Consider the following 16,669-nt stretch of genomic DNA (forward strand, 5'->3'; position numbering starts at 1 on the left):
AATTTTTAATACTTTGAAGAAAAAAAACTTACAATATTTTATTTGATCAGTTAGAAATTTTTAAATTTTTTTCAATCATATTTTAGAAATTAAGCTCTGTTATTATTAATTTCAAAACTTCACAGTTAAGAATTTGTTATTATACAATTAATCTTATAGCAGACGAAATTTTGTTTGTTTTCTTATTACAACCAACATTTAAAATTGTAGATTGTAACAATACATTTAAATCTGAAATTTTTTAAATTTATAATAAATTTGTAGTTTAAAACTTACAAACCTTTATACGCATTAAAATCTTAAGGAATAAATTGAATTAATTTAATTTTTCATTATGCTCGTTACGATGTGTTCATGTGCGGCGTCATAAGAATGGCGACCATTTCAAAACAGTAGATGAATTCGATAACCTTGAAAATCTATTACCTTCTTTGAGCCATTTTATAGTAAATTTATTACATTAAGTTAGCTTTTGTGTAGTACTTAAAGTGCAAAAGGAAGTTTAATCAATTGTTCTCCATCCCTCTTTAATAAATTATTTCTTATGTTATTGATCAATGATGCTGAACATCATGCTTTTCCTGAATAGAGAATCAGCTTCTGAACTCTGAGGAAATTATAAAATATATTTTAAAATCTTTTATAATAATAGAAGGGCGATGACCATTTCGGTCCTTTCATATTTGTTTTGTTTCCATAAAGTTACCTGCTTGTCAACTTCAAAATCAAGTTTACTATACAGTAAGGATAAATTGCATTTTCATTGCATTCTGATTAGTTTTTTTTAACTAACCGAATTATTTATGTTTCTGCTTAACTTATCAATTTAAAACTTGCTATTGTTACCTAGTTTGAGACTCTAGAACCGAATTAATGTTTTTTTCTGAATTTTTAGTGAAGAAGAAAGTTTTGCTCTATGCTGTAATAGGTTATATTTATTTACTTCCTGCTTTTGTTGTAGTTCAGAGTTGAGTTTTTATGTACCTTAATTAGTTTAAATGTATATTTTATTTTAAAGATAAGTGTTTTAAGCTGATAATGATCAATTGAACATTGACTTTAATTCTATGAACAAGGATTTTGCTTCTTTGAAATAATTTTACTTACAAAAGCAGTTTAAATTTACTTATAAAATCAGAATAGGTTTATATAAATAAAAAATTCTTTTCATTTTTAATTAATTGTTTATTAAATCAAATGAACATTATTGTGCATTTTATAAAAAATTTCTTTTATTAGCAATTGATATGCATGAATTGCTGCTTATTATCTTTTTATAATAAAAAAAGGAATAAAACAATTTTATTTGTTATTTTCCTCTTTAAAATAATTTTTCATTTTGCTGTTCTTTTAGATGATACAGGAGAATTAAGTTTCATATTCAATGTTGGTTTATGTTATTCACTTAAAACTCTTATTTTTATTTCAGTCACCTGAAGAACGTAATTTTAATCTGTTCTGATGGACGGTACCTTTCGAATGAAATCATATACAGCAGATATTCATGATAAAATAGCAAGAGCATATTATAGTCATGGACTCTTCTGTTCTAGTCACCCATACCTTGTTATTTTTGTTACCTTGATTATCTTTCTTATTTGCTGGTGAGTTTCATTTCTTTACTATTGTTTCGGATACATTAACTACTTTTTATTGATTGACTAATATTTCAGTTTATTAAAAATAGTTCAATTTTTAATTGTTTTCATTTTACATTGATTTTGATATATTTTCAATGTTGAGAAAAATTTTAAGTGTTTTTTCTATTTGTTTCTTTAACTATGGAAAAATATGCCTTAAAGTCTGGATTTTTCGTTAATTGCAATCTGGTAATTTCCAGAAATCCAAGGTACAGAAATTTCAAGATATCATCGATCACATTTATGTGTAAAAATTCATGTATATTTAATTTAAAAATATTAGAACTAGAATTTATACTTGGCATCTCTTTCATTTGTAAATATTTTTTTTGGTAGAATAATGTGATTAGAGGTAAAAGTAAACTTATACAAAATTATTAATTTGAATTATGCTGCATATTATTTATTTAGATTGTAAAATTTACTTGTTACTTGTGTAAAATTAGATTGTTGTATTTACATGTTGTAAAAATATCAATGATTTAAATTTATAAAGACATAAATTTTTTGAAATGCGTCCTTAATGATTTTACTCAAGAAATTTTTAGGATTTTTGAGTTCGGCTCACAATCACCCCTGAATTATCATGATAACGATTTTAATATTCTGTAATTAAAAACCATTTTTTGCAGTGAAATAACAAATGAAAAAAAGCAAGAAAAAAAAATTAGTACAATAAGAAAATTTAAGTTCTCTAAGCTAAACTTTTAAAATCTTTTTTTCTATGTTTGTTTTTATTGTTATTTTGGGCAGTTGTTATGTTGGAATATTGGCATTATTGATTTTGATAGTCTTTTGACATGTATGCTGTCCCCCTTGTGCCAGCCAGGAATATTCTCAGGCTGGCTAGGAAATATGTTATTAGAAAATGCTGAGTTTTTAAATTTTTTTCAGCTATCCCCTGATATACTTGCCACTTTTGGGAAGTTCATCTCAACATTTTTTTACTCCCATTCAAGGTTTTGTTCCACCTGATATTAATTTGGGAAATTCTGAGAATTACAAATTTAATGGACCTCGTTGGGTAAGTGCTCTTATACAAAGAAATTTCTTTCCTTATTTTAAGATTATTGTATGTGATGACTATTTTACGGTTTTGTCGTACATTTTCTCAAATGCAAGAAGGTAATAAATTTTTTTAAATCATATTTAGGTTCATTACTGAAATTCTTTAGAAGAAAATTGTAAAAATCTCTTGCAAGTTTTGCCCATGGGTCATTCCATGTCTTTGTTATGAACATTTTAGAAATCATATTGTATTTTTAAGTTATTTTGACAAATACATCCTAAATATTTCAGAGTGCAACTTGATGAGATTAGTGCTTATGTGAAATAATATCTAAGGTTTTTATTGTGAGAATATCACCCATAATATTTGAATAAAAAATTATTACCTCTTCAATTCAAACAAATTATGTAGTTTTTTTTGTAAACACAGTGTATTCATTATTTTAAATTAATAACATATATGTTTGTTAGTATTAAAAGTATCTTGCAGAAAGATATTAGTGGTAGAGAATTGAGTCGCAGATAGCTCAAAAAAATTCTGCCACAGGGATTATGGCAATCTAGAATTAGAATCTGGAGAGTTGTGTTATTCTTTGTTCATTCAAAAGAAATTCAAGTTATTTCATGATTTAATTGTATTAATACTTTAAGGCAGAATAATCCAATTTATTAGAAGCTGAGACTAGTAAATTATGCCAAAAAATAAATCAAGGTAAAACAAATATTGAGACTTGCTACAATACACTTAAACTTTAACGACATTCTGTAAAATTTTTTAAAAGAGTTTCGCAGTTTGAGTATCTGCGAACGATCTTCACTACTAAAAGAAATTTTAACCGTTAAGATAAATAACAAGTTCTCCATATCAAATGAATTCTATCATAGCCTCAAGAACAAACTGAAATTTCGGTTTTTAACTTTTAAAAATAAAAATTAACACCTGAAGAATGTTAATTTGACCAACTCAGCTTTATGGGACTTCATAGCTGCCAACTCTATTGATTTTCTAGTAGACAATTGAATTTTGCAAGTTTCTCCTGGTCTACGTCTACTGATTTGTTGAAAATTCTCCTGGTTTTTGTACATTTTAGAAAATTCCCTAAAATTGCAAGTTTCCTAAAAAAAAAAAAAAAAAAATTCCTATTGAAATAGAATTTTTGAACAGATTATTATTACTTGCTTGAATACTTAAATAAGTATTACTAATGCATAATGGAGCAATCCTCATTTATAGAAATCAGTTCAAAATTCTTTTTGTTCTAAAATGTTCAGTTAATTTTTTATTCAGAACTCTCTTTTTGTATTAAATTAAAGTATTTTAACTATCTTTGATGAATTACATGCCTATTAATATTTGAAATTATAAGTAAACATAATACACAACATTTCAAGCATGCTTAATGTCAATCATAACTGGAAAATATTGCAGTTTTTCTATTTTGATGATTATAACCCTATGTGTAAAATATTTCATATATTATGCAACAATTATCATGGAATTTATATTCCGTAAAATCTACTGGATTTTTTCCTACCCATGTTTGCAGCTTTGGAAGTTAGTGTTGGGCAGTAACCAAATTACATGAAAATAAATTATTGATTTTTGAGAAGTTTTAAAAATAATATTTAATGCAGTGCATGAGAATGATAGCTGAAGGTCCTTGTTTATCTTAAAAATTTATCTAAAGTACTCACATCCCCTTATAGTGTTAAAGTCTTAAAATGCAATAGATTATAGTGGCTCGAACATCAGATATCGTATAGGAAGAAGGGATGTTACTATGACTAGGTATAGTGACACAGTTTAATGAATTCAATTTAGAATAAAATTAAAATAAGCCATTTAGCAAATGTAATAAAATTTAATTCAAACTGTATCAATGTATAGGGACACTTATGATTTGCTTACATTACCTTTACGTGTGAAAGTTTTAAATTGTGTGCCTGTGAATCAATCAAACTATTTGTGTATCGGCAAATGCTTTTATGTGTAACAGCATGCTATGAAGTTTTATTGATTCTCTGTGTTTTGAGTTTTATTCATTTTCATGTGATGCTATGTTTTAAAATGTAACTTTATTCATTAATTTACTCCATTCTCACTCCATGTATTGCTATTTTATGTATGTTTATAAGTTAAAAATATAGAGAACAGGGAAAATAATATAATAAAATAATAAAGAAAAGAGAAAAAGAATTTTCTTCTTCTCTTTTCATTAATCTTCATTATATTATTTTCCTTGCTTTCTCCATATTTTTAACTGTTTTTATGAGTTCTATATACTTGTTTATTATTTTCATAATTTTCTTCATTTTTCTCTATTTCTAAAGTCCTTTATTCCTTTCTATCTTTATTGTGCTATATATCTATATTTTATATTAGAGGACTCCGTCCCCTGCTCGTATCAGAAGCACGCATGGGTAGACTAAATTAGTCTATACTAAATTTGAGGGTGCTCTTTGATTCTCGCCAAGTTGTGATCGCAGTTGATCACCAAGCTCGGCGATGTTGAAACCCAATTGTGACTCTGATTGGTTTAGATTTTAGCGGTATTTTTAAATGTTCAACAGTATATACAATTTCAGAGGTCCGTTAGTTCTACGTTGGTAAGGTTACTTTTGCTTCTGGTCAATAAGATCGAAGGTATGTGGGCAGTCATAAAAAGGGACTTTAGAAAAAAATGTCATTGCCAGTCCGGTACCATGGATGCCATTTTAGATTCGTATTTCGCCGAATTTATGTGGCAATGGAGGTACGCAATCTTCTATTCATGATAAATTTAGACAGTATCTAACTGCTATTAGAGAATTCGGTGCACCTAAATCTGAGGATATTCAAGCTTAACGAGGAAGTGAGTTGTTTTTTTCCTTTTCTTTCTGTGCTTACTCCATTAATTTTTGTTTCGATTCAAAATGCATTTTACCAATAAAATGCATTTTGCATTTTATTAACTTTGCTCATATCGGGTTTATTGCTATTTTATAAAGTTTTGGCCGATGTTTTGTTGAAATTTTCCAATATTTTATTGCAATATCATTATATTTTGGGAGCCACTCCTGTTACCACGTTGTTCTGCGCAAACAGGAATGGAAAACGTAAAACTAACGGACCTTATTATATATACCGTTACATATTACATATAACGTTGAACATTTTCAAATAACGCTAAAATCTAAACCAACCAGAATCGCGATTGATTTTCAACATTGCCCAGTTTGGCGATCAACCGCAATCACAACTTGGCAAGAATCAAGGGGCACATTCAAATATAGTCTGCCCAATATTTCTGGCTGAACGATTTTTTGAAAGTAAGTAAAAAATAATTAAAACTAAAGAAAAGCGATGATAAAATTAAAAATTAATAACAAAACCTCCTTATATACAACATTTTTTATCAATTTCTTTTCTATATTATTCGTTTTAATTTAAACGCCTTGACTCTTCAAAGCATCTTTGCCACGCATTCCATTGTCGCGTATTGATAGATAGCACTATGATTATTTTCCCGGTAATTTTGTGCTGCTAAATTGTGTTCAGCCCTATGTTGCTGTTGATATTGCCTAAGATATTCATGGCGATTCATTTTTTATAAAAAGATATAAGTATTTTAAAATAAACTCAGTTCAATATATTTCATACATTCAATACAAAATAAAAATCGCAACAAGGTTTAGCTGGTAAGTTTAGTTGTAACATTTCTGCAGACAGCATTATTAAAAATTATTACCTTTACCCACACATGCGTTCTCAATTTTGATTGGCTGTTTTGTGCGTTACTAACCAGCAGTCTTCTGTGATTGGCTATGTGCATTCCACTCTCTTCTTATATTATATATATATATAACATGAAACATTCTTACATTTACTTATCTCAGAAAAGAAAACAGAAAGGGAGAAAGACCACCAATTGAGTTGCTAAGTGTAGAAGAAGAAGTAATAAAAGCATGAATAGCGTAACTGGAAGAGCCTTGCTGTGGATAGGATTAGATGGCACTAACTTCTTGGTATGGCCTTGGCCTGCAAGAGGTTTTAATGCCTTTAATGAGGAACCAAATAACACATTTATAGAAGTTTCTTGTTTGAAAGCAGCCAACATATTTGAAGAATATTCTTAGAAATTGGGGGGGGGGGGAAAGAAACTAAATTTTTGTTACTGTATCTTAATAGTCAAGTAATAGGAACTGAACTTTATGTACCACAGGGTCATGCTGAAAAGTGCTGACTGTAATATGTTTATTACAATAATTTAATATTTTCTACTTTCAAGTTTTTTCTTCTTAATCCATTATTTTAACTCAGTTAATTGTTATTTTTTGCCCTGAAATTCTGTTGAATATCCTTGTTCAAAATGAGACAAACAAACAGTCGAGATATTTTAAGTGACCCAAGATTAATTAAATATAGTAAATATTTATAATTTGTAAACAAATATTTTACTTCCGTGTTTTAATCAAATTTAGGAATATAATAATTCCAAATATGAGTGTTAAATACTTAACACTCATATTTGGAATTATTTTTTTTAAATGATATAAATTTATATTTTGAAAACTGGAATTTCTTTTTTCAGTTTCAAGGACCACCCGTTAGTTACATTCAGCAGATTGTTGTAAAGAGTGCTTTATCTCCATGGAAAACAGATTTAATCTTAACGGATGCATTTCGAGCTCCACTGTCTACGGCTTTTCAAATTATCCAATTGCTACAAAATCATCAACTGAATCCTAGGTAAGCATGAACAAAAGAAATTTTCAGTCTGTTGTTAGATCATTAAATGTATTGTAGTTCTCTCCCTTTTTTTATTTAATCCAAAAGCAATTTATTTATCTAGTTTAATTTTAAGAAATGTTATTATTGTGTCTTTAAAGGAAAATTTGTGCAACTTCGTTTCAAATTTGAATAGGTAGTTACTTTATTTACGTGGACACTAGAGCTGCCCAATGGGCTATTGGCGATTGTACATCCATGAGGATAATCTGAAGGCATGCCATTGCAATTTTGATCCTCTGTAGAGGGGATATCTCTGCTTTTGTATGCGCAGCAACCTGAGTGTGAAGTTGAGCACTTTACAGTAGAACAGTTTAATGAGAAGCGATTATGTGCACCCTTGGTCCCTACGGTTGGTCAAAGTGGTCACCCACTCTCTTACTGACTGCAGCCAGTGATGCTTGACTTCAGTGTTCTACGGAGAACCGTGTCTTTACGATCAGTCCACTGCGGGGCAATGAATATTATAATTTAAATGATTATCATTATGCATTGGCTTATTTTTTTTTTAACTTAATGTTTTATTTTATCTTCTTATTAACTACTGTTTTTTGAAAGCTCACTTGAAATGACGCTTTTTAGAGAATAATATGCTATTTATATAACTGTTATGAGAGTTATTCATGACTGTTAGGTCAATTTTCGCATGTCTTTAGCTAATGTCATCTATGCTAATTCTGAATATAGCATCAATATGCTTTATGAAAATAAATAACATTTACTATCTATTAGTTATTATTTGAAAAGTTACTCATTATCTGTACTCATAAAAATTTGCAAAAATTGAAGAAAATGATTCATTAATTTCATCTAGGTCTGCCTAAATTGGCAGTTTTTTTAAAAAAAGTTTTATAACTCTTTCAAGTTTTCTATTGGCTCTAAAATCCAGATAATTCTGTAAAACAAGATTGTATATCTAGTTTTAAATTATTTATAAATAAGGCTTTTAAACAGAGGCTTTTTTTATTTTCCTCAGCTTCAGATCTTTAAAAAATCAAAGAGCGAACATATTCTTTCAAAAATTGGAATTATTATATCAATTGTTCCTGTATGTAAGATTTTGTTTGTTAATTTTAAATGTGTTAATCATTTGTGCAACTATTAATTATTCTATTTATGCGTAATTTAAAAGATATTCTATAGTATTATAGTCACACTTTTATCTTTAGCACTGTTAATCAAACAAGCCTTGGTGACTTATGTTTACAAGTGTCAGAGCCCATTGATCATCCAACTTCAGATTTTTTACCTCATTATGGATGCCTAATTGTTTCTCCAAGCAGTATATGGCAGAATAACATTGATAAGTAATTATTTTTCTTATTCTTTGATTTTTGACTTTGTAAATTTAGTTAAAAATTTTACTTTAGTGTCGCATGGTGCATAGAGTTTTTAAAAAGTTCTTATTTTCAATTTTTTGTTATTTAAAAGCCCTTAAAGGTGTTTTTTTTCATTGGCTTAATTTTCCCTTTTTGAAAATGAGATTCTTTTCTTTACCGTGTTGATTTTTGCCACATATTGTGCAAAAGCGTGCTTTTCACGTTGTTCTTTTCAACATTTTCACAATTCATTCAATCAATCTATTTCGGCCTACAGTTGGTCCATAGCATATGAAAGCGCAATCATTTTACATGTTTGATAAATATTTGCGAGTCCACATGTATGTATACTCAGCTTTGTTCGGTGAAATTCTTGCACTATCTTGTGGAACTCTGCTGCATTTTGCAAGATATTCTCAATTTCAGACTTCATTTTCCACCGAAAATTCTCTTTATCATTTTATAATGGCTAATATAACCCAGAAAAGAGTTCTATGTCAAAAACTAGTTATTTTATCATGATCATGTAAAGTCTTTGAAAATTATTTTGTATTTTTTAATGCACATAGTGCTTAAAAATATTTCTTCAATGCTTAAAAAGTACTTAAATGGTGCTTATTTTTTGTTGAAAGATTTGGCTGCACACCCTGTGTCTTTTGTTTAATTTTTTCAGATTGACTTGTATAGAGAGAGTTTTAGTTTTTGTTATTGTTACTTGGAAGTTTAATTTATAATTTTAAAACTGTTTGAATTAAATTATAAAAGTTGTTCCGAAAATTGCATTGTTCTATGTAAAAAAATAAAAAATTTTTTTGAGCCCTTTTTTTTAAATCTGAATACGTTAAATGAATGCAGTAAAGAAATCTTGTTAATTGATTTTCATTTAGATTCAAATGGTATTGATTTACTTTATTTTGTTTTAGATTTAAAGAAGACCCTGATATTGTCAAAACAATTTTTGGTGTCAAGGATTCTTCCGTAGACTCATCCAGTTTAAGAGGTATACAATTGTTTAGTTACTTTTCAATGTAAATATTGCATGAATGGTTGAATGAATGTAAAACAATATCAAGCTTCCTAAAATGGGAAGAAATTTAGAAAACTTCTGGTGTATTCTTCCGCTTATGTTATGTTTACGAGGCGATGTGTGACCAGGCTTAATATTCTTGGAAGTTTTATTATTTTGATTTGTATTTAAATTTATGCATAATTTTATCATTCCTAAGAGTTTTCTGCAGTTCATAAATTCTAACAAGTCATGAGCCTAAAACCAAATTTAATGAAGTTAATATCATGGCATAAATAAAGTGTAAGATTAGTCCAGTTTTGAGTTTTATCTTTTATTTGGTTATATATGTGTAAAATAGCATCATTTGTTATTTATTGGGTAGCATCATAGCAAGCTTGCGGAGTCTTCCAAATTCATTTCTTGTTTGTTTTGTTCAAAGTTAAATTGAAAAAATGTGTTTCATTGAAAATACCACAAGTATAATAGTTTCTGATAGTACTTATTTTCAAGCTTAGGCTTAAAAATCTGGCAACCCGAAAGTCTTACTACAGATATTAACCCCTAGCGCCATCTGCACTTAGCTTTACGCGATCAGCTGTCCACAGGGCCCAACTTAGCCTATTAGGGCCCCCTCTGCTTCACTACTTTAGTAATGAAGAACCGAACTTTATGGTGGCATTTAAATTTTTCACCTCATTATCAATAACAAGAAAATTGACTAGAACCTAAAATAGCTATAAAGTCCCCCCCCCCTCCCCAAAGGTCAGACAAAATATCGTTCTGTTTATCTTATTGATTTTCTGACAATTCTATGTCTATCAGGCCGAATGAAGTTTTCTGATAGTTAACTTTGTTATCTAGCTGTGAAAAATTCAAATCATTGCTGACATGAGTGTGGAATTCAGCTAAATTTGTGCAATTACGGAGGCTCACTTAAGCCAATCAGAAGCTTGCATCTTTGTTAACATATCGCATTTTGCGATATATAAAAATACAGCCTTGATTGGCCAAAGTTGTCCATCGTAATTGCGAAAATTTAGCTGAATTCCTCATTAGAAAACTATGGATTTACGAAATATAGATTTTTGTGTTAATATGATAGATTAATGAAGATGCTATTTTGATTTTTGTTTAAAAGAAGTTAATTGAAGAAGGAAACCTAAAATAAACTTTCAATTGGATTTGGGGACCCCTCTGATGTGGGGCCCTGGAGAAACTGCCCCATATGCCCATGCCTTTGTCAGACTCTTACTGTCCATGCATTTAGGATACTTAGATATCGATTTTTGTTTAAGCCTGAATGTTTTATTCCTTTTTCGAATTATATTTTAGCTATTTCAAGTTGAAAAGTAAAATTTTTTTTTGTATTCCAATTCATAATTTCTTTTTTTTTTCCCAATAGAAGTACTTTTTGGAGTTCCAGTTAGAGAAACCGGAATAAAGAAATTATTTGTTCGCAATCGTCCTAGAATTATTACTTATGCTGTAACAATAGCCTTTCAAACTTATAATTCTAAGTAAGTTTTTTTTCTGTTTAGTATAACTTCTTCATTTTCTTTCACATATCTACCTTCTTGTATGAGTTTGCTTTACAATATACATTTATATATTTACATGCCTGTAATATCTTTGTCACACCTTAAAATGGTTTGGAAAAAATTTTTAGAAAATTGAATTTTAGAAACTCCTTCTGTATTTTTTTTTACGTTATAATATTGACCCTTTTTTCATCTTTGTTGATCAAAACAAATATTGTTTTGATCAACTTAATCATAAGCAACCAACTTACACTGTATATTTTGTTCATTTTTTTATCTTTAATTCACTTTTGAAATTTTAAAGTCAAATAAGGTAAAGTTCAAGGTAAACTTTTAATTAATGTGCCAAAAAAAGTTCAAATGTTAAGTTCATTTTTTTTCCATATGAGTTCAAAACACCTTTTTATGCTAACATTGTATTCTTATGTATTTATTATTCTTATGACTATCGGTGATAAATTTATTTAAAGATATATTTTGAATTATACTATTAGCCTGTGTTAGTTTTGCGTTTCAGAAAATTATGTATTCTTTTTAGTATAATTACTTTCATTATTCATTTAAAAATGAAAGTTTTTTTAAATTTATAATCTTAGATAAAGTCTTGCTTTTTTTGTTCGTTAAAATGTTCACCCAAGTTTTATACCTAGTGCAATCTTATTTAATAGAAGATTTTAGTTATAAGTTAAATATTTTTGCTGTAATTTATTATAAAAATCTTGTCCTCAAGTAAATCTAAGTTTCACTGTATTTCTCCATAAAAAGATTTGAGTCTCGCAGGACCTCGTCTTTACCGAACCCTTAACAAGTCAGAATATGCGCAGGGGAGGCCATGTCTGTCGAGCGCCAATGACGTTCAGGATAAGTTTTTTGCCCTCCTGTTGAAAGTAAGGGATCTAGTGTGGCCCGTCAAGAAGCGTGAAAAGGCAGTTTGATGGGCTCTCGGTCTAAGATTGAAAGATTCTCCCGGTTTTTTTGCAAAATACTAAGAGTGGTTGGGAGGAGTTCTTATGGTCTTGTTTTGTTTCATTTTTGCCAGGGAAGAAATTTTACTAAAGGTAAGCTTCCCGCAATGATCAGCGTCTTCTTGGGCAGCGGATTTGGCCAGGAAGTCAGCCCTCTCATTCCCATCAACCCCAACATGTGAATTAATCCACTGAAAGTGTGTCAATTAGGTCTAAAATATCAAGGCTGGTCTGATCTCCAACAATATCCCAATTAGAGATATGCTGGATTGAGGCACGACTATCAGTCAATATCCAAATATCTTGAAAATGATCTGCCCGAGCAGCAAATTGCAAGCTCTTTCTGTTAGCAATAAGCTCAGACCTAAAAACTGAATTGTTGTTGTGATTTTTGATCTTGTATTCAATAGCACCCGTAAGAGTTGGAAAACACCGGAAATTCTTCCCTCACTTCTGCTACCATCAGTGTATATTTTTAGGGAAGCACGGGGAATATTCTGGATAGTCTCCATGGCCAGGCCTCTGATGAGGTTTGGGTGCTCAGAATTTTTCGTCACACTAGTCAAGAGTTCCTTGTGAAAGTGCATTCCATACAGTCCGAGTCTTCCACTATGGTTGCTGAGAGAATGGTGCTCCACATCAGAAGAAAGCAAGTCCAGAGATTTCACAAAGGAGAATGGGCTGTGTTTCCTCAAACGCCGATTATCAGTCCAATTCTGAAGATAGATTGAGGTTCTATGCTGCTCGCTAAAACTGTAAAGCGTATTATAATATTTTGTTAAAAGATAAGTTCTTCTCATTGAAAGTGATGGTAAGTTGCTCTCAAAAAGCACTATGTCATTTGGACAGCAATGCCTAAGACTGGTATAAATTCTAGCTGCACTATGCTGCAAGCCTTCAAGCTTACAAAGATTATAGATGGAAGCACAGGAGAAAATCGGGAAGCCATACTCCAGAATTGGTCTGACAAGACTTATCACTTATTAAACCCACTTTACTCTGGATACAACCGTGTAGAATAGTTTTCTTTATTGAAGACAAGTTTATCAACTTTCAAATAAATTATCTAGAACTTTAAAATAAATGAAAATTTTTAAAATAAATTATTTAAATTAATTTAGAATTTTAAGAAAATATAGTTTAGCAGTTTGTTGTGTAAAAAGTAAGTTTATTACATTGTAGCCTGACAATGTAATAAACTTACATTGCCAGTATTGTATCGACCAGCCATTGCTGGGATTCGAACCCGGTTTACCTCATTCAAAGGCAAACGATTATTGCCTGAGCCGTCACAGCTTAAATAATCAAGTATGTATATATTGTACCAAAAAATGTCCCGAAATTGTCTTAATTTTTAAAAAAATTCTACCCTGATTTTTATTTTAAGCTACTACGAAGCCGAATTAAATTAATCTGAGTTTTTACTAATTCATGTTAGTAATTAAACTGTGTATATTGTAATTATACTGTGTTGCAGTATCTTTTTAATCACAAAATTATTTAATTTTTCTTGATTTCTAGATATCTTACTAGTCTTCATGATCATATAAAACTGAAATTTCCTAAGCATCCATATCCAGAAAATGTTACATATGCTTCTGAGGACAAGGCTATAATCCATATACATTTTCAAAGCTTGCATACTTTGATGGAATTTGTGCCATTGGCTTTCGCTTACATTATAATGTTCTTTTACATTTATTTTTCTGCTTGTAAGTCACGTTTTAATTATTGATTCAGTAAATTTTTATTGATAACTAGGTCATTAAGTTATTTTTATTATCCAAATAAAAAAAATTTATTTATACAAATTTAAATTTTCAGTCTTTTTTTAAACTTTTCTCAATCAGAATAATGAATGAAATTTATGATAATAAGATGTCAAGATTAGAATAAAATAGAAAACTTTGTTTATACTAAACCTTAATTCTGTATTTAGGCTCATTTGTGTAATATATACACACAAATATATACACACAATCAGTGGTAAATATATACACACAATCAGTGGTAAATATATACACACAATCAGACGTCTTTTTATTCTTAAATCCTGATTAAAGAATTGAAAATTGGTTAAATAGAAAATCATGTTCATTCGTTAAATAGAATCATTCGTTAAATAGAAATACTTAAACAACACAAAGCAGGTTTTAAATTCATAAACACTTGACATAATTAAAATAGCAATTGATACACCTTTATCTTGTAAATTAATATCTACTATCAACTTGTTTCAAATGATTTTATCATAAGAAGGCTTGGTGATTTCTTCATCATTTCTTTCTTCATCTTCACAATTTATTGCTGTGTTGTTTTTATTTTTCACACTGTTCAAAATACCCAATTCACTTAATGTTTCTGTGGTTGCAGCTTCAGAATCAATAAAATCATTAATCAGTACATCATCATTAATTTCATGGTTTTTTCTTAGCTGTACCTACATTTTCTTAAGTTCTTCATTCTCTTCACTTCCAAAATTTTCCACGCTGACTAAGAATTCAGCTTTACCAAAACTGTTACGAATAATACGGTCTGTAACATCATAGTTTCATGCTTTAGAAATTTCTGTTATGCTTTCTCTTAAATTGATTTTTGGCATGAATTCCTGTATAAAATGGAGAGATTTAACTGCATTTTCTAAAAGTAAAGTAGCTACAAAAATCAATTTAAGGACATTACTTAAAATGCATCAACAAGTTTGAAATGTTCTGCAATATTTTGGGAAATATGGAAAGTGGATCTCAAAGAAAAGTTCGTTAAATAGAAGTCCGACTGTATTTGTGTGTGTGTATATGTATATATAGCATATAGGTACTTTAATGACTAATCCTAGTTTTTTAAAATTGCATTTTTGAATAATTTACTTTGTTAATCAGTAAAACTAAAATTTGGAAAATGTTAGAATTGTATCAGAATTATAACAATGTTAAATTTTAGTTTTTATATTATGAGTAGAATTTAAAAATTTTCATTACTAAATTTGTTGGCTTGTTGATTTCTAAAAAAAGCTGAATATATATGGTTATTCGAATAATTTGCAATTCTAATTCTAAAATGTCCTTCGGAATGTAAATTTTCTTGCAACCTGTATCCTCTTTTTGACTTAAATTTGGTTTATCAAGCTCTTACTGCATAAATTAATAAATGATACTATTTGTTTATTCAAAAGGTTATTTTCATAATAATTTTATCTATAAAAAATATTCATTGCTGGTTGACATCTCTGGTATATATATTTTTAATTTTTATAAATTTATGTTAATTTTGAGGAACTATTTTTCATCGCTGATTTTTTTACTTCAAAAAATCTTTGTCTGCCTTAGTTTGAAATCATAAGATTGCATCATAATGCTTGAAAATTTAATTTTAAATCAAGAATATAAGTTATTTAAGTTGTGTTATACAATTACTCACTTGTATATAGAAACCTGCTTCAATTAGCTTTGATTCATTTCACTTACAGATTTAATTTTTGTACTAAGCACGATCAAAATTTCTGTTACTTGTTGTCAAAAAGAAAACTTAATTGTATGCTTTTTATTAACTTTGATTCATTAAATTTACTTCTGTTAAATATAAAATTTAATCAACTGTAATAGTAAACATAAATCTGGCAAATGAATATTGAAAAGGCTGTAAGTTTAGCAGCATTGGAATATTTAAAAGTGTGCCAGAATCTTGTCAGTCATCTTGCTTTTGTGTATGTTATTCAAACTTTTTTTCCCTGTTACTCGATTTTTTTATCTATGATGTACAGGTATAGGACAAAATAATAGGAACACCTGTGAAAGAATAGAGTCGTTCTCGACCGTCCAATAAGCGGCGGGCACATGTCGCAAGAATGTGCCACCTAGTGGTGATGAAAGGCAATGTATCTGTCTAGGATTTGGCGGTGTGAGATTTGCATGAGAAAAATCTGTTTCTAGCAAAACGAGATTATGTTCGACCTCTCTGACCTTAAAAGAGGCATGATAATCGGAGCTCGCCTGGCTGCAGCGTCCATGTCCAGAACAGCGAACCTTCAAGGACTACTGTATCAAGGAGTCTGTCGGCATATACAAAGTTGGGTAAGGCGTCTTCGGCGAGGCACAACAGCGGCAGGAAGTGGAAGTTGTCAGACCGTGATAGACGGGTGTTGAAGAGGATAGTTGCTCGAAAACGCAAGACTATACTGCTGGTGATAACATCCGAGATGAATTCCCACCTTCAGAACCCTGTATCCATGAAAACTATTCAACGGGAGTTACATGCTGCTAACATTCATGGCAGAGTAGCTATTCCAAAACCGTTAGCTTCAGCTCGGAATGCTTTGAAGAGACTACGGTGGTGCCAAGACCACCTAAAATGGACACAACTGCAATGGGAACAAGTCATCTGGTCTGATGAATCCTCTTTTACACTATTTCAGGCCACCGGACG

At 29.7% G+C, this 16,669-nt stretch overlaps 1 protein-coding gene across 1 annotated transcript in view; it reads left to right on the forward strand.

The window, feature by feature from the left end:
* The first annotated feature begins 135 nt into the window (after window positions 1-135).
* SCAP (SREBP cleavage activating protein) overlaps window positions 136-16,669 on the forward strand; it is an 84,586-nt gene continuing 68,052 nt past the window's right edge. The window contains exons 1-8 of the mRNA XM_087168494.1: window positions 136-741; window positions 1,430-1,604; window positions 2,535-2,664; window positions 7,220-7,377; window positions 8,586-8,723; window positions 9,659-9,735; window positions 11,147-11,261; window positions 13,769-13,959. Of these exons, the coding sequence (XP_087024620.1) occupies window positions 1,462-1,604; window positions 2,535-2,664; window positions 7,220-7,377; window positions 8,586-8,723; window positions 9,659-9,735; window positions 11,147-11,261; window positions 13,769-13,959 (952 nt within the window). The 5' untranslated portion in view covers window positions 136-741; window positions 1,430-1,461. The remainder of the gene's footprint in view (window positions 742-1,429; window positions 1,605-2,534; window positions 2,665-7,219; window positions 7,378-8,585; window positions 8,724-9,658; window positions 9,736-11,146; window positions 11,262-13,768; window positions 13,960-16,669) is intronic.

The sequence above is a fragment of the Parasteatoda tepidariorum genome, chromosome 7 (assembly GCF_982258835.1).
Source record: "Parasteatoda tepidariorum strain Cologne lab strain chromosome 7, Ptep-v5.0, whole genome shotgun sequence".
NCBI classification, from domain to species: Eukaryota; Metazoa; Arthropoda; class Arachnida; order Araneae; family Theridiidae; genus Parasteatoda; species Parasteatoda tepidariorum.